Below are 23944 nucleotides of genomic sequence, written 5' to 3'. Positions count from 1 at the left end.
TCTTCTGCTGCAGGTAGCTCTGTGCCATGAGTTCGGGGGCGACCAAGCCAGCGAGACACTGAGGCGGCCGGCTGGCTCCGCCCTCCTCTGGGACTGGGCAACCTGGGGTGTGTGTGTGCGCTGGGCGGATCTTTGCATCCCAGTGCCGCATATGCTTAAGACATCCCTGCTTATTGTTCACATTTGATTACTGTGTTCTTTGCCAGTGTTTTTCAACCTTTTTGGGCAAAGTCACACTTGTTTCATGGAAAAAATCACGAGGCACACCACCATTAGAAAATGTTAAAAAAATTAACTCTGTGCCTATATTGACTATATATAAAGTAATTCTCTTGAATTTTTCAATTTTTCCCACGGCACACCAGGCAACATCTCGCGGCACACTAGTGTGCCACGGAACAGTGGTTGAAAAACACTGTTCTTTGCAACTGAGATTTCAGACATACATATTTATGTATATGTATGTTCATTTAAATGCAAAACCTGATTAAATCAATACCATTAAGTTTTTTGTTTTTACTTTTGGGCTGAGGGGAATAAGTTCTACAAGCCTGAGATAGCTATGCTGTCTTTTCCATTAATAGCATCCATTAATAGCATCCTATGTAAATAATTTTGGTAAGGAGTACTGAGGGGAAGATGAAAGACTTGTAAGTGCAGCTGATCCAATAATAAGTGTCTTTAATATATGAAGACTGATGAAATACATGGCAAAGTTATGTAACATGAGAGGATTTGTGGAAGCTTTACACAGACAGCTTTGTAGGATTTGCCAAACAACTGTATTAAATCTTTCCTTTCTTGCATTTAGTTGTTTAAACATCTGTTCGAAGGAAATTTGAGCTTGAGACTACAGCAAAGCATTTCCTGAACGGTTTACTTTCTTTCTCTTTCCCCCAGAAGTAATTGGTTAGCTCACTCTTTTGCCAAAGATAGTGGATAACCATCTAATAGTCTGATTCTGTGCATGCTCATTTGGAAGAAAATTCAGTTCTGCCTCTATGGTTAGGCAAAGTGAGGTGAGTGCCTCAGGCGGCAGATGTTGGGGGCAGAAGTAGCAAAATCCCTGCCTGTTCCCCCTAAGCCCCATGACCATTTATCTCTTTTGGAGGACAGAGCTATGCATGCGACATGGCCCCCTCTTAAACTAGCCTGCAGCTTTAGGTGTGGTGGGGAGGACAATTACTTCAACTTTAGTGTTAAAGTAAGATTTAGCTGCCAGTTCTAGGACTGGCTCTACTATTAGACAGAGTGAAGCAGCTGCCTTGAGCAGCACATAAAGTAAGGTGCAGAGCAGCAGTGATGTGTTGTAAAACAGAGCTGTGTGTGCCCTAAAGGCAGAGGGTTTAGTCCTCAGAAGAACAGCTTTCATGGTAGAAACAGTGAGGACAGGCTATGTGTTCTGTAGGATTCTCTATAGCGCAAGCTGTGAAGGCTGTTTTTGACATTTTTTTGCAAATTTTTAAAAATCAAAATCAAACAAGGCTCCCCTTTTCAGTAAAATATAAAAAATTAATTAAAAAATTAAATGATTTTTTGATTTAAGAATGGTAGAAATATTTTTATTTCAGACATGTTTTGAATACAAAGTATCTCTAGAATTATCTTAAATCCCAGATGTCAAAACCTAGCGGTGACTTGTTCAGTTTGGTATTGTTTTTGTATTTGTTTAGAACTCATTCATCTGCCAATGTTTTTATATCTTACTGAGCTCCTGATGCGACTGCCAAATTACAAGCTTTGGTCATCTTTGGCTTAGTTTTTAGTAAGATAGTAAATCATTCTCTGTGTAAGCAGCAGATAATTCAACCAGCATTTGCGAGAGGCCTCCAGTGTTTGATTCTCCCTGCAAATGTTGTCATTGTAGATCATTTCATTTCACAGCACCAGCCTTGGTTTGAGGAGAGGGGAGGAAGGGAAGTGCTGATATTAAGGTATTCAAACCTCTTGATTAGATACTTTGCCAGCCTGCCAGCCAGAATGAGGAGATGACAGTGCTTATCCCAGTAGCTTTTGAGATCACCAACCTTCTGGCTGTTCCATCGGGATTTAGAGGAATTGTGTTGCAGTGACTTCAGTCTTTCCTGGAGGTTCAGGTTCAGATGGTAGTGCTTGGTCGTTTGTTTCATCCCTTAGCCATTGGCCTATGGGGTGCCTTAGAGTATTATCATGTCCCCCATGCTGTTAAACTGGGGGGGAGGACAGGTTTCATTTAAATTGCTCCCTGGTCCTTAAATGTATTGACGCGGGTGGCACAGTGGTCTAAACCACAGAGCCTAGGGCTTGCTGATCAGAAGGTCGGCGGTTTGAATCCTCGCGGCGGGGTGAGCTCCCGTTGTTCGGTCCTAGCTCCTGCCCACCTAGCAGTTCGAAAGCATGTCAAAGTGCAAGTAGATAAATAGGTACCGTTCCGGCAGGAAGGTAAACGCCGTTTCCGTGCACTGCTCTGGTTCACCAGAAGCGGCTTAGTCATGCTGGCTACATGACCCGGAAGCTGTCTGCGGACAAACGCCGGCTCCCTTGGCCTATAGAGCAAGATGAGCGCCACAACCCCAGAGTCGTCCGCGACTGGACCTAATGGTCAGGGGTACCTTTAGCTTTAGAGGAAGGCTTGGCAGGCTCTGACTTTCCACATTCTACTCAGGGTGGCCACAGTAAGAAAGGTAGCCCTGCCCAGAATCTTTTTTCTCTTTCAGGTCCTTCCCCTTTCAGTTTTGTGTAATATCCTTACCTCTTGGTAATGCCTTCTTAATAGGTTTATTTTTTGCTCCAAACGGCCCAGGTTAACCTCCTTGTAATATAAATCCATCTTGGAAGACTGAGGAGTCCCTCACTTACCGACATATTTTGATGCCTTTCAGCTTCAGCAAATGCCAGTAGGCTCTTCTGGGTTGCATGAGGCTAAACAATCTGAAGCTTAATCCAGATAAGATGGAAGTACTGTGGATAGGGAAACCCAACAAGCTTGGATAGTAGAATTCAACCGATGGGGAGGTCAGACCTTACTATGGTCATTCAGGCATTAACAACTTCCAAAAGTGAATACTGCGATGTGCTCTCTTTGGGTTGCCTTTGAAGGCAGCTCAGAAACCACAGTTGGTGCAGAATAAATCTGGCTTGCTTTTGGCCTGGCCAATTAGATTATATCACGCTGATACTTCACCAGTTGCACTGGTTGCCAGTACAATTCAAAGACAAGTTAAAGTACTAGTGAAAACATTTAAAACTCTAAATGGTTTGGGATCAGGTTAGAGTCCACTTGCACCCATACCAGCCCTACTCATATCCTAAGACCTATGAAAGAGGGCATGTTGATCTCATGCCCTACAGTAAAAGCTATTTGGCTGGTGGGCATAAGGAACAGGACCTTTTCTGCAGAGGCCTCCCATTTGTAAAACTCAGTTCCACAAGAAATCAGGAAGGCCCCCATCACTGAACTCTTTTTTTAAGAAAGAGCTCTAAAGACATACTTCTTTAGAATGGTCTTTGGGAATGAAGATGTCAAGTTGGCACCTCAATTAGACTGGCTGGACCAGGTGTACAATGCTGGCTTTATGATACTTTAGTCTATGTTTGTAATCAGTCTGTTATTGTATTCAAAATCAGTAGTCTTATCAGTAGTCTTATCAGTAGTCTTATCTATTCCATATGGTTCAGTAGAAAAAATTATCTAGAAAAGACCCTGATGTTGGGAAAGATGGAGGGCACAAGGAGAAGGGGACGACAGAGGATGAGATGGTCGGACAGTGTTCTCGAAGCAACTAACATGAGTTTGGCCAAACTGCGAGAGGCAGTGAAGGATAGGCGTGCCTGGCGTGCTCTGGTCCATGGGGTCACGAAGAGTCGGACACAACTGAACGACTGAACAACAACAACAACAGTCTTATTACTGTATTTTAATTATCGTTGTTGATGTATTTTAGTGATTGTAAAATGCTTTGTGAGATGATGGTCATTTTAATAAAGTCATTTTAATAAAATCAATTGCCCACCCTGGGCCCCTTTGGGAGAAAACATGAGATATATATTAAATTAATTAATTAAAAATAATAATAGCCACTATAACAGTAATAATAATACAGTATTGCAATATGAAAATGTATGATAATTTTTTCTACTGAACCATATGGAATAGATTAAACTTCCAGAATCTAAATTTTGCACACAATGGGCAATACTTGTAGTATTCATTTTCTTCCTGAGAAATTCTGAAGCATTGTTGTCTAGTTCAAACAATGGAAGGAAGTAAAGGAAACTAATAAGGGTTTGAAGAATTGGGGTTGGTGGGGGGATTGTGGGGAAAAATTGACTCGAGAGAAAGCACAATGGAAGAAAACACAGATTTAATAATGAGAATGGTTAGTTGATAAGCTCATGTAGAGTGAGGGGGGGAAAATGAATAAGGGGAGCTGAGTGAAGAGATCAGCTGAAGAACAGGACTTGCATCTTGAAGGTTGTGTAATTAACTAACTGAAGGGGCTATGGAGAAGAAAGACCAGCAATTAGAAGTTTATTTTTGTCCTCATACACCAAGGAAAGTGCAAATTTTGTTGCCACTGAAGAGCAAAAAAACAAGAGAAAGGAATAATCTTCCCTGTCTCCTAGGCATGTAGTTTGGGGAACAGGCCATTTCCTTTGTATATAATGGTCTATTCCTCACCGCATGCCCAGGAAACACGGAGGATAACTTGTACAGTTAACAAGAATGGATGGAAGAGAGCTGTTAGGTGAAAATAATAATATTTATGACTTTGCAACAGAGGTATTAGTGGAGAAGACATTAAGGAGGAATGATTATATATAGGATAGCACAGAAGTGTAACCTCACGTAGAATTGTGAGCAAGCCTCATAAAAAGGTGGTCATTGAACAGCTGCATGTGACTGAACACACTAAAAGAAAGTTTGAGAAATCTATGCCTTAAAGGGAATGAAAGAAATGACAAGGAAAAGTAACTGGCGGAGTAGGACCTCCAGATGACCAACAAACCCAAAGACCCAAGTGGGAAAGCGTTGAAACTGTAATAGATTTGAAGGACAAAATACAATTTAACTACTGGTGGCAATAGGATTGTCTCGGAATACCCCAAACAGCTTTCAAGTAATGCTTGGGCTGTTCACAATTGGTGCGATTTCCACCCCCAAATTTTCTGTGTGCTGTGCTGTAAAATGTTATATATTCTTAGCATAGTATTAGTTTTTATGCTAGAACTAACTGAAAATAATAGTTCTAGTTTTATTTGTTTCATTCGCATTTCCCTCTGTTCAAAAAAATATTAAAGTGAGTGTTCCTACCTTGTAGCTGTTGAACGTGTCGTTAATCATTGTGTGACGGGAACACACACTTGTGACATCCCTCAGCGTGCCCGCTGCATATACTCCGGTGGTTCTTCTTATATCTGTGCATGTCTACCAGGCTTCTCTGGGGACGGACGTTCCTGCGAAGGTAAGTGGCATCATGTACCCTCCCCCCTCCCCCCGTCTTGTCCTTGGAGGCCATTGTACAGCTTGGTTATCTGATCCTCAATAATTTGTTTTCGCTTTTTTGCTTTCTGTAACAATTTTTTGAGTTGGGAATCTAAAACCAGAATAAAGCAGAGTTTCCACACTGCCTTCACTACACACATTTTCTCCACCTTTTAATCTTTTCTAAAAGCCTCTTTTTACTAGTGTTGTTTGCTGGCATTCATATGGAAATGTTGCTATTCCCAAATGCATGTGACTATCCTAAATTGCAGAAATAAACACATCGATAGTCATAATATCCATGTTTACGAGATGCATCTTAACTTGCTAGCGTCCTCATTTGCATATCAACAGTTAAAAGATTTCTGATATTTTGTGTACCATTTATAAAGGTCATCTGACTGCACATATCATAAAGTAATTTTTTAGTGGAAATGCACCTCAATACACAGTGTTGTTTTCCCAAGCTACCTACAGTAGTCCTTTCCTCTCCTAACATGGTATGCTGTGTCCAATAGATTATCTCCTTGTCTTTTTGGCAGTCTGGTTGGCTTGCTGTGATTCTATGCTTTGGAACCAACTGCCCAACCTACAGTCTGTTCATGTATAAAAAACATTGCTTATGAAACTCAAAACATCAGTTATTTGAATGGTGAGTCAATGGACACTTAAACTCATTATATCATTAAACTTTGACCAGTGCACGTGGTCATAGCTGCCCAACATCTTGGCTGAATGAGATGTTTGTCTCATGGTAGCATATGAAAAAGGATACAGGTCCAGGTCCTTGTAACACAGGACCTATGGCTGGCCTACATGCATATTTTTCAGTTCCTTAAAAGGAGTGCATCTTATAATATGGTCTTTCTTTTCTTTTCTTTTATAGATGAAGATGAATGTAAGCTGAGCCGCTGTCATCCAGATGCTTACTGCTATAACACACCAGGGTCATTCAGTTGCCAGTGTAAAGCAGGTTATCATGGGGATGGTTTCCAGTGTGTGACAGGAGGTAAATGTTATTTTCTAAAAATCCTGTTGATAGACAACTTAGGTGGGAATGCCATTAAATGAACAGAAGTTGTTTAACAACCATGTACTCTGATTTTTAAAAAGCTGAATTCTTTGATCAAGCAGCGATTATTTGATATGGCGCTTTCCAGAGTTTTATCAAGGTTCCCTTTTTACTTTAATACTTTTTACAGTTAAATCCTTTACATGTCAACTTGGAAATAAGGCCTATTGAATTTAATGAGATTTATTCTGAAATGAGTATAGGATTTCAGTTGGGAATCACATGTTTTTGAAAATTAAGCCTTGCATAAATTCTGGCTTGTTTTTTGCGTTAAATATCTCCTTTGTCAGCTTACGATTTTAGCTAATGCATACTGAAATTTTGTGTAAGAAGCACTAAGAGCTACGAAAGTGCATATATCTCTAATCTGATCAGTTGGTGCAATAGAAAATATTCCCTGCTATTTATAAGACTATCACATTCACTCCAGAAAGATGAGTGATCTCTCTTCCATTTTGCTATTTGTTTCGCTGAAAAATGCTATCTTTCCTCTACTGTGAACTTGTTTGGAAGTAATGCTGTAATTTTGCTTTGCATTGTTTTGCTAATTATGTTAGATTTCCTTTTGGGTTGTAACTTCATTATTTTGAATTAAGATTGTGTTATCATATGGATTTCCTTCTCTGAATGAGGAGCTATGGGCATAAATCAGAATAGGGCATTAGGTTTTGGTTTTGTTTGCATTGTGCTGTGCATATTTATAATTGGTCTGCAAATAAATCAGTCAATAAATACAGCACATCACTGCTCAAAGGATCATGCCTGGAACTTGGGGTGCTGGATGTTGAATTTTGGAGAAAGAGACAAAGCCCCTTCCGCCCATAGAAAGGAGGGGGGGTTGCAGGCATCACGAGCCCTTCACGTGCACAGGGGATGGCGCCATCCCCTGACGCCATTGGCTGAGCCCTGGGTGTGGTGCCTGGCTGGCCAACCAACCGGTGTGGCCAACAGGCGTGGCTTGTTGCATTTAAACAAGCGCACGGCCAGGGCTCAGCCTCTTGCTTCCTGCTCCCAGCTGACACGTTTTCCCCACCCACCCTCCCTTTAATAATATTAATAATAATTTATTATTTGTACCCCACCCATCTGGCTAGGTCTCTCCAGCCACTCTGGGCGGCTTCCAGAAAATGTTACAATACAATACAAAATCACTGATTAAAAACTTCCCTAAACAGGGCTCCCTTTAGGCAGCGTGTCTTTCTGACCTTGCTATGGACCACGGTTGGTCGCCGTTGAGGGGCCTGGTAGGAATTTTCCCACTTGGCAAATTGGCTTTGGCCTAGTGGTTTTCACCTACCTCGTAGCAATTTGTCACAACTTTGGTCTTGGCGGTTAGGCATTGGATTATCTCGGGAAGGCTGAAGGTGGGGGGGGGGAGGTTGGGCCATCACCTCCCCCAAATGCTGAAGGGTACTTCGTTAAATGAGTCTGGGGGGCGTGCCCCTGTCCAAAGCCGTGGTAGGTGAGGGCCAAAGGCCCGCCCCATATTGGTGACCACAGGTGCAGCAGCAGGGTTCTCCCATCGGTGGTTAACCCTTCCCAGACTGCCAGCACGACGTACTGGAGTCAGATATAGTCGGTTAGTTCCAATCCCTAAGCCAATACCGCTCAACATCCGTAACCAATAAAGTTGTGGCCATTTCATGCCCATTAACCTTACTTGTTGAGTCCTGTGTCTTTATTTCACAATGGGAGGGGTCGGGATATTGACATGCAATGTCATTTTTCATGGGAGAGGTAAGTATAGATAGAAAGGAAGGAGGTGATTTCAAGGGAAGAGAGAAGATGCTTTCCCCCCTAATTCCTATCCCTTTCCGACAGATGAAAGTTGTGATATGTAGTGGTAGACAAATAGCCTGCAGCATGTGTATAATAATAATAATCTAGCAGAGCAATCCATACAACCATAATAGGTATGTTATTTCTTGGTCCAATATAAGGATACAAAACAAAGTTGGCCATAAGTAATTAGGTTTGAGGGTTACAGGTGGGTAGCCGTGTTGGTCTGCCATAGTCAAAACAAAATCGAAAATTCTTTCTAGTAGCACCTTAGAGACCAACTGAGTTTGTTCCTGGTATGAGCTTTCGTGTGCATGCACACTTCTTCAGGGATTCAGCTAAAATTAGGTTCTGTTCTTCATTATGCAAATTTTCACTTCTTCGGAATGTCAAGAGCAGTCTTATAAACAGACAGTCCTATACTAGAGTACCTAGGATCAGATATAAGTTGATTTCTGCAGGGGGAATGCAACAGCTGGTGTGGTGCCAGTGCCCAAATTAAGCTTGAACATGGCACTGTCACAGAATCAGTCCTATGGAGTACTCTATTGGTAAGAATTTCTGTCAGCTGCTCATTGATGTTCTGGATGCTGAGGATGGGAAAGAAAGAAAACCTGTTCCTGTCTCTTTCAACATGTTTGGTTTTTTTGTAGTTAAGGAATAAAACGTAGTGTTTTGTCTGGGAAGAGCCATCCAGCTTCGCCTTACTAACTATATACTATTTTGCTGCAGTCATAAATATCACTGAAGCTATTGTGGGCCTATGAGACTATATGTTCTACAGCGTCTGTGTTGTCAACACACACACACACACACACACACACACACACACACACTATACATACACTTCATATATTCAGGTACCACTTTCAGCATCTCTAAATTTAAGCTAGGGAATTTTATTTTGCAAATACAGTACTGTAATAGTTTTTACACAATAAATCTGCTCCTTGAAGTAGCTGCGGACGTTTCCTGCAATTTTACATACGTTCATCACATAGCTGGCTTGTGAGCAATAGAGTTTCTGGTGTAAGCAGCTGCATTCCAGCAGCTATGAAGAATGCCTGTACTTCATTATTTCCTCACGCTCCGTTGTTTCATTACAAAAAGAAACAGATGTCCAAAATTTGTCACCTCTTCATCTACCGAAGATTGTGTTTACCAAACAGAAACAAACCCAGACTCTCTGGCTAGGGACTATGACCAATAAAAATCATTCACTGAAATTGTTAATGTGGGCAATCTAGTTCACATGGGAAACGCATTGGTGGCAAAAGTCTGTATCCTGTTTGTAGCACTCCATGACCGAAGCAATGGATTGCACTAACAGCCTCCTGATGGTGAGGTGTTAATCTGCCTTTCTTTGAAACCACATAGGAGCATCACCTAAAACACAAAATACTTTTTGGGGTAGCCTTCAGCTACCTGATCACAGATGGTGGTGGGGAATAGACTGGATCAGTACACATATTACGGACATTGTGTGTAGCATATGGTGGCTGAACTTGGCAGTTGTGCCCATACCATAGCAAAATATAAACAGTAAAAATCCCGTGGTAGCATTAAGTTGTCCTGTATACATGGCAAGTCACTTCACAGAACCTGCTCACCATGTGATGACGGCTAGAGAACGGAGTGTTTTTTTAAGTGCCATCTGTGTAGTGGCTGTTCCATGTCCCTGTCCCACTGTTCGTTTAAAACATTTGCTGCAACCTTAGTAAATGCATTGTGGCTTAGATTTTGGCTTGCCTAAACAATGGAATTAATCCTGCCCCTGCCCCTGCCCCTCCAGCAGCTTCTAAGATCAGTCCTCTGACGTTTTCCATTCTAGCACCATTTCAACTGCTACTCATTATTCAATAACAAAGCTGGAGCTTTTCCAGTTCACAAGGCCTGCAATAACCCAAGAAACCACATTAATGGATACTGTATATTTTAGGAGCCCTTTCTACAGCTCTGAAGTGCTTCTGGTCTGCCCTTGTGCTTGCTTTAACATTCTACAGAGGGTCACATGTGGCTCTTCTGCCTCACGCCAGCCTCATTTCTGCTAAACCATTGGTGGTACAAAGGACAAGAATTGAAAATGTCATTGGGTGTGCAACTATCTTACTGACATTTAGGATTAGACGCAAGGGGACAGAGAGGGTATCCTAATGCAACCTGTATGAGCTTCACTCCACCTTGTAGAACTCAGGGGCAGCAAATTTGGCTAATATATGTTGGCTAGAATCACTTGTATGTAGAACACCATAGAAATGAGATGTAAAATTCACCTTTTTTTCTTGTCTCTTATTTACAGAACTAGAAAAGACAAAATGTCAGCGTGAACAAGAACAAAGTTTGGCTTTTGGTCCAAGAGGACCCAGGCCAGTTGGCTTGTTTGTTCCTCAGTGTGATGTCTATGGGAATTATTTGCCAACTCAATGCCACTCCAGCAGTGGATATTGCTGGTGTGTAGACAGAGATGGGAATGAGATTGATGGTACCAGAAGTGGTCCAGGGATTCGACCTCCATGTAAGTTAAGTAGCACCTAAGCCATTAAGCTACTGCAACAATTTTCCTCATTTAGATGCTGTTTTATTGGGCTCATAGTTCAGACATATGCCTCTCATACAGTGCTGTTCCATTGTTTCATATGTACTTCACGCTGATATGCTGTTCTTGTTATTAAGCTATGTTCAAAGTGGTGACATAATGAATCAAGCAATAGCTATTATAGCCTTCTAAATAAATCAAAGTATGACTCTGTTTGTCATGTGGGTTCCCCCCCGCCCCCCCTAAAGGGCAACAAGCCAGAGCTATTGGCAGTGACTTGCAAATTACATGGTGATATTCATAAGTAGAAAGGATGTTTATACAATTAATAATGTGGCATTCCTGTAATAGAGTGCCCAAACTACAGCTGATCCACAGTACAGCTACTAGGTGTTGATTGTTGTAGGATGCACGAAGCACATAATGCCAGTTGTACAATATCGTTGCTGGCTTCCAGGCCCAGTGGCCTGTCCTTTCTGGTTTTATTAATATGTAAGTTAGAGCCATGGACAATAAGGGAAATAACTTCAGTATTTGGTGGTGTAACATGAGCAGCAGGAATGAGAAGCAGCCCTGAAGTAAAGAAATATAGAAGGCTCTGCCTTACAATTGGTTGTTCTTTATACCCATAAAATGTGATCCTAGTGACGCTAAGCACTTTTAAAACCTCATTAGTTTCATTGAAAGAGACATGCAGTATAATTCTGTGCACCTTTATTCATAAGCAAGTGCACAGATGTCAGTGCGTTCCAGGGCTGGCCCAATACATTTTGGCACCTGAGGCAAACCATAAAATGACACCTCCCCACAAGTGATGCATTCCTTGGAGGCCAGATCTGATGCCCTTTTGGATCCTGCAGCCTGAGGCAGCAGCCTTATCTTGCCTCATGAGTGGGCTGGCCCTGGTGAGTCCTAAGCAATGTTGCATAGGATTGCTGTCTCAAGCATGTGCTTAACATCATTTGAAATATGTAGCACTTAAATGCGCTAAGCGGTGGCTGGATTGTATCCAGTTTATATTAGAGTAATCTTGCCTTGCAGATGCAGTTTGACCTTATTGTGTTTGTGCAATCTTGACTGCGTGTGTTTTCTATCATTTGTCAACAAGGTCTGGGCACAGTTGCTCCTCCTGTTACAGTTGGACCCTCTGTAAAACCAGATGCCATTCCTCTGCCTCCAGGAACACACTTACTCATTGCTCAGAGTGGAAAGATTGACCATGTCCCCCTGGATGGGAATGACATGAGGAAATCAGATGCAAAAGCTTTGCTGTATGTGCCAGTAAGTATCCCCTGCACTTGATGTAGTAATTTGCATTAGTGAAAACTGATGCAACTTTTTTTAGCTGAAGACTTATACTACAGGGGGAAAAAACACTTCAAATCAATATCAGGAACAGTCACGTGACTTGATATCCTTTGGGTTTTGCTGCTGATTTCCCTTTTTTACTGATGCTTCATTTTTATTTTTTTATTTTCGATGAGGCTGCAGCTGCTGAGAAAGGTGGGGGGGAATAAAGATTCTGAAATCTTGAAGCTGGGGTCACAATTCTTTTCGTATTAACAAAGAGAGGTCCCCAAAGAAATGTGTGTTCCTGTTGCACAATATTTTTACAGTCTTCCCCGCTTCAGTGATAGCGTCTCAGGACTATTATAAACAAACTTGTACTGTATTTATAGCAAATTTTATTGGCTTTCTAAGCAAGTCAAAACTCCCATCAAACTTTCCAGTGTTTTAAACATTGTTTGACATTCTTAAATTTTAGTTGCTCATGCTGGCTGGCTATAATAGTTTATGTGGGTTTTAAACATTCTCCACTGAGCTCCCCCTTTATCTTCCTCTCCTTGATGTTCTCTTCTTCCTTCTGCTGTAAATTTTATAATATGTCCTGATAACTTCCTGTGCTCTGGTCAGGCTTCTATACTCTTCCATGTGTTTCTTTTCCAGCTGTTTCCTTATGCCTGACACCAGTGGGCAAGTAAGTCTGTTTCCCACTTTCCACCTTCTCTTACTGTTGAATGAAGCCTTTTGCTATACAATGTCTCTCTAATTTTGCCACTTGTCTTTTGATTCTTACACTTTTTTATCCATAGTGATTTCACACTGCACACGTCCCCTGTTCATTCTTAGTATTTTAATTAGATATTCTAGTTGTTAATAATAATAATAATAATAATAATAATAATAATAATATTTATTTATACCCCGCCCTTCCCGATTTAAAAACCAGACTTAGGGCGGCTAGCAACAAATATAAAACATTGATTGAAAATGACTTAAAATCAGCATAAAGTACAACATAAATGTAGCATCGCCAGGGCTAACTGGCCAAGTTAGTCCTGCAAGGGCCAGCAAGGAGACCAGGGAAGAGTTTAAATGTGGGGTCCCAGAAGGGTTTCTTCATAGAAAAAGGGAAGGGAAGAAGGAATGAAGGATCAGGCTAAATTGAAGGCCAGGCGGAATAGCTCTGTCTTACAGGCCCTGCGGAAGGAGATTGAGTCCTGCAGGGCCCTAGTCCCCCATCCTGTTGTGGGAGTTGCATATGAGAGTAGCCAAAAGATCCAAAGAAACTTAGTGGAGGTTAGTGTGGTTGAATGATGCAAAGTTGTAACAGTGACAAGTTTGGATATGTAAAAGCAGGAAATGACAACTGTAACCACAATGAAATCAGGGGAGGGGGGGATCTCTATAATATTAGAATTCCTACAAGTAAAATTGAGGATAGTGAAACTAAAATAAGTTTATGCCAATATAAACATGTGCACATGATTCTGATTGACATGTTTGTGGATCCTTTAAAAGTAAACCTGCCAGTGTCTGCCTACTGCTTGTAATTTGTGCTTATAGAACACTCAAGGCATTGACCCATCTATCCCTTATGGCAGTGGTTTTCAACCATCAACTTGAATGATGGTCAGGGGTGCTGTGGGCAACACTGGTCCCTCTTTCCTTCCCTCCTTCCTCTGATGCCCTCTCGTGTCTCTGCTTCCCAAAGGCTTGGACAGCTGTTCATTGCAACAGCCCTGGCTACAAGCTCCCCAAGCAAATGATGTCTCTGGGGCTGGCCAAGGGGTGCTTCCTAGGCCCCTGTGGGGCAGTGTAAGGAGGCACCTCTCTTTGGGGCAAGGGTGGCAGCTGAAGCTGCCCAGAAGACTCTCAAGGAGAGGGAAGAGAAGAGGAGGCTGAGGGAACACTCCACAAGGGAAGGTGTTTGAAAAAGAGTGAGAGGCTGCCAGCTCTGCAAGCAAGGGGTAACATAACTGGGCTCCTGAGCCCCACAGGGGTGCTGCAGAAAGAATGTACAGTCGTACCTCTGGTTACAATTGCTTCAGGTTGCATTTGTCACGGAATACGAACGCGCCAAACCTGGAAGTCCCGGAACGGGTTACTTCCGGGTTCGGCAATTTGTGCATGTGCCGAATTGCGTCACGCACATGCACAGATGTGGCGCTTCAGGTTGCAGACCTTTCAGGTTGCGAATGGGGCTCCGGAACGGATCCCGTTCGCAACCAGAGGTACCACTGTAGTTGGTCAAGGGAGCCGTAGACTCAAAAAGTTTGAAAACCTCTACCTTATGGTATACTCTTAAACAGCAGCTGCTCTTGAAAGTCTCATTCAGAGGCAACTTTCCCATTCCTGTGACCTGTGATCCTTTTTTAACTAGAGACTGAACCATGAAAAGCATGCATTCTGTCACTGAATCACAGTCCTTCCTGTACCACTGAAAAAATACCAATATTCATAACATGCTAGATGAACACACATTTTGGATCCAAAGTATAGAGCTTGATCCAAGGAACTGAGTAGAAGGGGAATAAACTCTAGTGCTGTTCTGCAGATGCTTGCAAGAGATTTCACCCAGTGCTATAATAGGCTAGTTCTTTACCAATTCTCTTGTTTCTGCTTGTATAAGACCTTGCACAAGTTGTGGCATAAACCTTCCAATGTCTTTGGATTTAGCTTCCCTTTTCCAGTGCAGCACCCTGGTGCAGCAGCAGCAGCTAACTTGGGACCATGGACATGCTGTTGGACTCAAACTCTCAACCAGAATGGCCAATGGTCACAGATGTTGGGGAGTTGTAGTCCAACGTCTGGAGGGTCGCAGATTGTTCATCACTGCTGTGCTGCGTCCATGAGCAGAAGGCTACACTTGGCTCCAGTACACTGATTATTAGCTGAAGCAATCATTCTCTGCTGCTGCTGCTTCAGATTATTTTCTGCCTGCACTGAAGGTGGGCCTGAACCATTAAATGAGATGCCCCCCCTTTCCATCTGCTATGATGCTGTTAGCTTTTGCTGCTAGCTGATACCTTCTTATACTGTACCTTGAGTTTTGCCAACTTATGTTGGATCCTTTAGGTTTGTTTTATCACTAGGCTTTAACATGCACCCTTTCCCTAAATACAATGTGCTATAATCTAGGTGTTTTGACTGATCTAATGCCTAACCATTTCTTATAAAGAATTGGAAACATGATATATTTTGAGACTTGTAATAGTTTCACCAACTTGCAGGATAAAGTTGTTATTGGAGTCGCTTACGACTGCTTGGAGAAGATGGTTTATTGGACAGACATAAGCAGCCCATCTATCAGCAGAGCAAGCCTGGGTGGAGGGGAGCCAGTATCCATTATAAAAACAGGTAGGAGGACTGTATAGATTTCTTCTTCACAATATTTTTTTTCCCCAGCGGCAGGGCTCCCACAGAGAATCTCCATGGCCATACTTTCTATTGCTCTCAAGTGTTGAAAGGTATATGGGGGGGGAGGTGTCTTGAGAGTGGAGTCCTAACCCTCCCTGTTGTTGAGGCACATTTAGGATGGTTCACAGATTCCTCCCCACCAATGCAGAGGAGCTTTGCGGGTGAGGTTTTGCCATGGCGGAGGCAGTGAACTCATGCTGGTCGTAGGGCATGGGAATTTCCAAAGTGCCAGCGTGTGGACAGGTGACCAATGCCTGTGCCTCTCTCATCTATGTCATCACAAAAATAATGAAAAGATTCCTCCATACAGTTTCTGCATTGAGCAGCATAAGGCAGTCCTACAGCTGTGCATTGACTGTAGTTGTGGATCCGCTGCTCTGCTTAAAAACAAAAACCACTGCCACTTCATTTCTCATATAAGCAACCAAACCCAGGAAGTATCTTGTGCCTAGGAGCTTGCCTAGGTCTGAAACTTTAGTTGGCAAGTTGGAATTACAACTCTGTTAGCTGAGCTTATGGACTCTTCTTCGCCCTTGCAAGTGAATTGTTCATTACTTACTCATTAATTTTGCTTACTTAAGCAGAGCATAATAATAGCACAGGCACTGATTATTCTATTAACATTGTCTCAGAAACAATGCCCCTTACACTGCAGTTCTGTATATGTCTGCTTAAATATAAATCCCATTGAATTTAAAAGGACTTACTTTCAGGTATGTACCGGTATAGGGTCTGTAGGATTGCAGTCTCAATGATAAAACTGCCCCTAATGTCTGTTGGTAGGTTCGATAGGTAACTTGTTTGGTACGTTACTTAAAAATAATAATCTAAAGTATGTTTCCTTTAATGATGGGTTATTACAAGCAAGTATGTAATATATATAGCAAAAATTCATGAACCAAATTGTTTTTTCGGCACAACAGGCACTGAAACGTTAAGCTACATTTTCTTCTTTGTTGCTACAATTTGTGGTGTGCTTGTGCTGATGATTATATTTTTAATGTTGAAAGTTCTGATAGTTCATTGTTGGATTGTTCTGCAAGACCTTGTTTTGTCTTATGGCTCTTCCAGCTCTCATTTGCCTCTCCAGCTGCGTTGCCTGTTGAATTGTAGGACCTTTCCAAGCCCCACAGCTGCACAGACTACTCCACAGGGGGAAATGCTCCTCCATCCTGCAACAAAATAAATTGGATCTGTGTATCCCAATTCCTCTCAGGCAGGCTTGTGTAATAATAATCAATTGCAGAAAATTAGTGTTGAGCTGGGAGAAGGGATGCTAACAGCCAGTCATATAAATTCCATATGCACATAATGTAGATTAGGTGTACTTGTGGCTGATTTTCTTCCCAGGCTGGTTGACATTTTACTCTAGGCCACACAGTGACTTTAAATCTCTTAGCAGACAGTCATTTTTATTCACAACCTTTAGTACACTGTTCGATAGATAAGACAGATAGAACAGAGTTTGTGTAGTATTCACCTCAAATGTAATTATATTCACCATTTTGGCCTCAGTCTGTTATTTAAAATAGAAAGAGAAAGCTTTGATCTTTTGAATGCATCAGAGCACTTTCCCCCCAAAGCAGAAGAAACCATAACATGCATTTTGAACCTATATGGTTTAATCGTTCATTCATCAATCTGTGTTGTAGCTTAGCAGCCCCTGGGGCCAGGATAGTAGATCATTATCTGCTATTTCCTGTTGCTTTAGACCTGGTCACTGTCCAAGGAAAACTATGCACTTACATTTCTCAGAATTGTTCCAAACTTAAATCTACTCTCCAACATTATTAGCCACTCAAAGTCCAAATTTCTTTTTTCTGTTAGCTAAGATCAGCTGTAAGTTTTTAAAGTGTGATTACTTTTAAAAAAAAGTTTTCTTTTGACAGATCTACAGTTTAACTCTTTTTTCCCTTTTTTTTGCCTTAGTAAACCTTTCTTTTCATAAACTTGGGTGGTTTCATTTTATTTTAAACACCCTCATGCCAAGAAGCCCTAAAACTGTGTTACAATTCTATGGTTCTCCCTTGAGAGGCATTAGGAGATCCAAGGAAGGTTAGTGGATAGAGAAGCCTGGAGTACAATATTTTGTGGCTGGATCTCCCAATGCAGCACAGGACAAACACAGAGCTTTGTATATAACATTTGTGAGCAGTTTTTGTGGCACCTTCTTGCTAAATTTTGACCTAACATAAGAATAGAGTAGTGCAGAAAAATGAAATGAAATGTAGCTGTTTTTATAAAATAGAGATGCCTGGAAGATGGGCTTTTTCATGGGAATGGGCACTGAGTGTTACAGATTCAGCTAAATAATAACAGGCGGAGGACGAAGCATTACAAAACTGTTTCGTTGGCATTTTTGTTATTTTTATACTTCCATACTGCAAGAATGGCTGTTCCCATCATCCTTAGAGCATCTCACTCCCATCACCTCAAGATTTTCGCAAGATGACACCATGAGAGCTTTAAGCCCCTAGTATTTATCCTCCTTCTGCTGCTGCTGAGCTCCAACTTCTTTGCTCCATTTCCACTGTCTCGTCTGCTTTCCTGTCACCATCTTTGCACATTACAAAATGTCATAATGTCTTGACTCAGGACAGAGCAGTGCTTGGAGTTGTCATTGCATAATGGCATTACTGTAAGCGGCATCTTTTTTTGCAAGTAATAATCATAAAGAAAAAAATGAAAGCAGGATCACAGTAGATTTTTGTTTTAGCAAGGTTCCTATCCAGCTCACCAAATGTAGAATTTCTCCTGAGTTTTAAATCTTTAAAACTTTTAGATTTTTATAACAATTAGATATCTGTCATCCATCTCCTTCGGGTAATAAAGCGGGATATCAATTCCAAACTCTTCTTCTTCATCTATCTATCTATCTATCTATCTATCTATCTATCTATCTATCTATCATCTATCTATCTATCATCTATGGACTTTGCATCCATGAGCTATTTTTATGCAATTTGTCCTTGTCCTCGGTGGACAGTTTTCCGCTAGTTACGAAGAACTTTAGAACAGAACACTGTTGCTTTTCTGTATTAACAGAGCAATCTGAAAGTGTATTTTTTAAATTAGAAAATTATTTTCAGCTTGAAAACTGTGACCCATTGTTTTAGGAAAGCAAGCTTAATCAAAGGAAACCGCACAATAAGTGCCTTATTGGCTGGTCTCCATACTCTAAATTAGCATCCATTTGTTTTTACAAATTTAGGATGGCCATGCATGATATATTGTGAGACATTTTTAACTTCCCACTGCGCTGACCTATTGATAGAATCAATATTTTATAGGGTATTTAAGGATTAGGGTACTTGGCGCTACTTTACTTTCTAAGAAAGGTGCTCAGTCCTTATATTATTTATATGACTCTTTCTAAACTTACAGCATAAAAATAATGGTAGTGTACATTAAAATAAAACATCATAAAATCATAAGTTGCCGAATAAGTTACCAGCAAATTGCAGAACAGATTACCAAGCACAGAACAAATTACAATCACATTAACTGTCTAAAAATGCTTGATGAAACAAACTTTTTCAGCAGTTGATGAAATGTAAAAACAATGTAGGTGCTTGTCTGATTTCAGTAGGAAAAGTGAAAACACTGGTCCCACTGAATGCCATGATCTGCATAGAAACTAAATGTATATGTGAAAGCTGTGAGACAATCAGCATAGCTGTCAACTTTCCCCTTTTTAAAAGGGAAATTCCCTTATTCCAAATAGGATTCCTTGCAAGAAAAGGGAAAAGTTGACAGCTATGACAATCAGTCCTTTGCAGATGATAATAGTGATCTGCCTGGTGTATAAAGGGCAATATGGCCCTTAGGTGACTTGGCCTTAGGCTGTTTGGGGATATATAGACTAACAGTAATTCTCTGAACTTATCTCAGTAAATGTACTGGCAACCAGTTCAGAGCTTTCAGGACCAGTATAAGATTGCAGGGGGTTGGACTAGGTGAACCTTGTGGTTCCTTCCAACCCCACAATTCTATGCTGATACAGAGCTACTCCAGCCAAAAGCCAGGCTGCAGCATTCTGCAATAGCTGCAGTTTCTGAATCAGTTTCAAGGGTAAACCCACATAGAGCACTTCACAATAGTTCAGTGTAGAGGTTACCAAGGCCTGCACAACTATGGGCAAAGTTATTTCTCTCCAGGAACAGCCACAGCTGGTGCACCTGCCCAAGCTAAACTTTAATTGGGAATTGGCTGAAACAGCATAACTTGTAGTGGTGCATGGGGTGCTGACATGGGGCAGGGCCTTCTGGACAGAGATGTGGTTGTTTTATTCAGGCCTTTGGCTAGAGAAGGGGAGTTTTACAGACCCACCCTCTGGCTGGTTGCTGCATTGCATTTTATTGCCATATTGTTGTTGTTGTTATTTGTTGAATTTGACAATTGTTTCAGTTATTCTTAGCCGCCCTGGGCTCCTGTTGGAGAAAAGGCAGTTGGGTGAGGGTGGTAATAATAACTTTGATGTGGTAATAATAACTTTGATGGTAGATTTGTTTCCACAAATGAGAACAGTGATTGAGATGTTTTAGATGAATTGCAGTATATTTCAGGATTTCATTTTGTCTTTTGCCCTTTCACCCAGATTTGGAAAGCCCTGAAGGAATAGCACTGGATCACCTTGGGCGCACCATCTTCTGGACAGATTCTCAGCTCGATAGGATAGAGGTAGCAAAGTTAGATGGTAGCCAGCGCCGAGTACTGTTTGACACTGACCTTGTGAACCCCAGAGCCATCGTAGCGGATCCTATGAGAGGGTAGGTAAACTGCTGATGTTCTTAGAACATACTTGCTTGATAGCTCAGTTAATTTCAGTGGCCTTTGTCCAATTCTTTCCACATGCTGCTATTAAAATAATTTCCTGGGGAGAAATGCCCATCTAAAGTGGCTTACAATAAAAAACAAGAAAAGTTGGAGAAGAAACCAACGAAATTTAAAACTTAAAACTGCAGCTCAGTAACTTTCAAATTCTTTCTTTCTTTTTTAACAGAACTGCCTTGCACAATTTACTTATACATCCCCCCCCCCCCGTTAACCAGGGTGCTTCTTTTTCTTGACACCCTACTTGCATCAGTGGTATGATTATTTTTATTTGTATATGCAGAAATCTTTATTGGACAGACTGGAACAGAGAGGCTCCGAAAATCGAAGCCTCATACATGGATGGCACAAACAGAAGGATTCTTGTTAAAGAAGATTTGGGGCTACCAAATGGGCTGACATTTGACACTTACTCTTCATTGCTGTGCTGGGTTGATGCAGGTAAAGGCTTATCCATAATGCACTATGAACTATAAATTTTTCAACCACTGACTCTCAAATCATCTTCTAACAGATGCATACAAAAGGAATGCATAATTTATTCCAATTTCTGTTAGTCACGTGCATCAAAATGGTTGTTGTTGTTGTTGTTGCAGTTGCAAATTGTCCTTCTGGAGACCATAGACATATTGAGTAGGAAGGATGGCAGTAAGAACTTTGTTGGGTTAAGTAAACACATTGTAGAGCACATGCTTTGAAGGCACGTGACAAAACTGAGCTACATGACCAACAATCTGATTCTGTATAAGGAAGTCTTCTTTGTAGTGAAGAATGTATTAGGCTACTTTTCGCATCAAGCATGAGGAGGGTGCGATTGAGACAGAACCAAGATTTTTATTGTGGACCTTGTGTGACCCATATCAAATACCAGTAAAGGGGAAGAAAGACTATTCTTAACCCAAATGATTGCTAGGAAGAGATGTCAACAAATTCTTGGATAGATGAGCTTAGAAGGAACCATAATTCTGAACATACTGGTTTTCTTGCATCATTGTGCTTTTTCTCTTACAAAAGGACTATTTGTCACAGACAAAGACCAAATTGTTTTGTTGTATGCAGGCACCAAAAGGGTTGAATGTATGGATCCCAATCAACTCGGTCGGCGAAAAATCCTTGAAGGAATCCAGTATCCATTCAGCATTACAAGCTATGGGAAGAATTTGTTTTACACAGACTGGAGAAGGTATGATGGTCCTGTGTGAAAATTATTCACTTGTATTTTATATTCCACACACACATACGCCCACTTTGGCCTCACAGAAACTGTATTTGTCATTTGGGCAATCTGTGAGTTTTTTCTCCAGGCGAACAACTGAAACAGGTTTTCTAAGGAGCATGCTTTTGTGTCAAGTGTTTATTCTGAACATGGTGAATGGGAGTTGGAAGGTAATGTTCCTGCCTTATGGCAGTACTTTCTCTAATATGTAAAGCAGAAGCTGGTTATTTGAAGCCTTTTTCCTCCCTGCTCAAAATATGCAGATGTTGAAACTTAATATAAAGCTTCTAAATATGAGCTATGGTATGTGGAAGGTTGAAGATTTAGATCTTTGAGGGTCAGTCTGGGCAAAAACATATTTGAAAACAAAAGCTGGGAGTGAACACTTCCAAACTTTAGCAAGAGATTGGCTTCAATGCAGCAGTGTGTGTGTGTAGTAGTAGTAGTAGCATCTGTGCAAGTGTTCACCCTAAGGCTGAAAGTCTCAGGAGCTAGGCGTGTGTGGGAGCAGCCCCAGTCAGAATTGTTGGCAATAGCACCCGTCATCTGTGTGCAGGGAGAGAGGGAAGCAGAAGGCTGGACCGAGCCCTACCTTGTACTCTTCAAAACAGATTATTGAACTTTTCACCTTGGGAAAATTCATGCACGTAGCACCTGTTTGTGTGCAGGATCTTGCTTGGGATACTTTCATGTGCACACGTCCATGACTTGATTAGGATAACAGTCCACTTGTTTTTCACAGTGTTGAGAATAATCCAGAGGATCCTTTAGTTCAGAGGATCTGGTGCCTGCTATAAGTCCAGGGATCCCATACTCTCCCATATTGCCAAGGGTGTGCTTTTACATTAGGAGACATTTAATATAGCCATGCAAACATAGATGTGGATCCAAATACTTCTTTCATGAATTGAAACTCCTATGCACAGAATAGAACCCTTGGATCTCAGCTCCTCAAAACTAACATGGTTACAGGTGTCCCCCCCCCAATGGAGAATGTTAAATCAATGTTGGAACATTATGCTGTGGTCATGCCCCATGAATAGTACCTGTAGGATCTAGCACATATATCAACACATTTCATTCTTCCCCTCTCTCCTCCCAGCCCTGATACTAAAATACCTTATGCTACTTACTATTCTGCAGTAGAGTTCCCAAGAACTTCCTAATGCACAGAGCTCTGGTGAGAAAGTTAAAACTATTGGTAATGGTTGGCCTTTCCGCTCCTATAGTTTTTTTGTTTTTTTGTTTGTTTGTTTTATCCCATTCCCCTTCTCTGGTGCCTTTGTCAGGTGGCTGGCAAAGGTTAGTGTAAGTAAAAAATTGAAATAATAAGAATAATAAGAATAAATTCACAGCAGTATTTCAAAAAAAAAAAACTTTACACTAAAATGACCTAAAAGCAGAAACAGTTCTCAAAAGTGCCAAGAGAGAGCAGAAAGTTTCCTAAACAGGGGGGGTGGGGCAGAGAAAGTAGAAACTTAAGGGCTTTAATGCTCTGTATCCGAAGGCTCCCCCCCCCTTTTTTTGGCTGCGGAGCTTTCACTGTAAAAACCCCACTCTTTAGCACTCAGTCAAAGCAAACAGCAATTTGGGTTTTCTGTAGTTTTGCTTTAAAGATTCAGCTTTTAAAGTGTGGGGTTTTTTTCTGGAGAAAGCTTCAGAGCAACAAAAAAGGACACCCTGACACGGAGCTTTAAAGCGCAGACCATATCTAGAAGGAGTGGAGGAAAGGTGAGTGTGGACAAGCCCTAACCCAGGCATAGGCAAACTCGGCCCTCCAGATGTTTTGGGACTACAATTCCCATCATCCTTAGCTAACAGGACCATTGGTCAGGGGTGATGGGTGTTGTAGTCCCAAAGCATCTGGAGGGCCGAGTTTGCCTATGCCTGCCCTAACCCTTGATGGTAACAACAGTTTCTTCCTTGCAGCTTCATCATTTCTTCCCACTATTTAAAAAATTGTTTCACTTTTTCCTGTTCCTTAGAGATGCTGTGGTAGCAGTTGACCGTACCACCTCCCAGGAGACTGACAACTTCCAGCCTCATAAACGCACTCGTCTTTATGGAATAACTACAGCCTTGGCTCAGTGTCCGCAAGGTAATTGCAGGATCATTATTTTTTTCATTTATAAGTTACTATGGATCGCTTCTCGGCCTTTTGGCTAAGATCAAGTGTAGTATCTGATCTTATCAGTTTAATATCTGATATGTCCTCTATTTGAGGACTATATATTAAATGGATTTTTGGAGCTGGGAGATGGAATAGGGGCTTGCTCCATCCACTCCATGCATCAACCTGGCATTGCAGTACCTCCAGGAACGGTGCACCAAAAAAGAAAAAAG

General features: G+C 41.4%; 1 protein-coding gene and 1 non-coding gene across 3 annotated transcripts in view; both read left to right on the top strand.

Moving 5' to 3' along the window:
* Positions 1 to 23944, top strand: part of NID1 (nidogen 1) — a 50500-nt gene that overhangs the window by 23273 nt on the left and 3283 nt on the right. For both annotated transcript variants that reach the window (XM_033144327.1, XM_033144326.1), the window contains 9 exons: positions 5301 to 5444; positions 6351 to 6473; positions 10615 to 10830; positions 11960 to 12132; positions 15366 to 15492; positions 20150 to 20321; positions 20669 to 20826; positions 21445 to 21568; positions 23587 to 23699. In XM_033144327.1, coding sequence (XP_033000218.1) covers positions 5301 to 5444; positions 6351 to 6473; positions 10615 to 10830; positions 11960 to 12132; positions 15366 to 15492; positions 20150 to 20321; positions 20669 to 20826; positions 21445 to 21568; positions 23587 to 23699 — 1350 coding nt within the window. The remainder of the gene's footprint in view (positions 1 to 5300; positions 5445 to 6350; positions 6474 to 10614; positions 10831 to 11959; positions 12133 to 15365; positions 15493 to 20149; positions 20322 to 20668; positions 20827 to 21444; positions 21569 to 23586; positions 23700 to 23944) is intronic.
* On the top strand, positions 23744 to 23934 carry LOC117044825. Its single transcript, XR_004426357.1, has one exon. It is a non-coding gene; the product is annotated as a U2 spliceosomal RNA (small nuclear RNA).

The sequence above is a fragment of the Lacerta agilis genome, chromosome 3, assembly GCF_009819535.1.
Source record: "Lacerta agilis isolate rLacAgi1 chromosome 3, rLacAgi1.pri, whole genome shotgun sequence".
Classification (NCBI taxonomy): Eukaryota; Metazoa; Chordata; class Lepidosauria; order Squamata; family Lacertidae; genus Lacerta; species Lacerta agilis.
The sequence above is the reverse complement of the archived record's forward strand: the minus strand, read 5'-3'. Positions and strand labels throughout refer to the sequence as shown.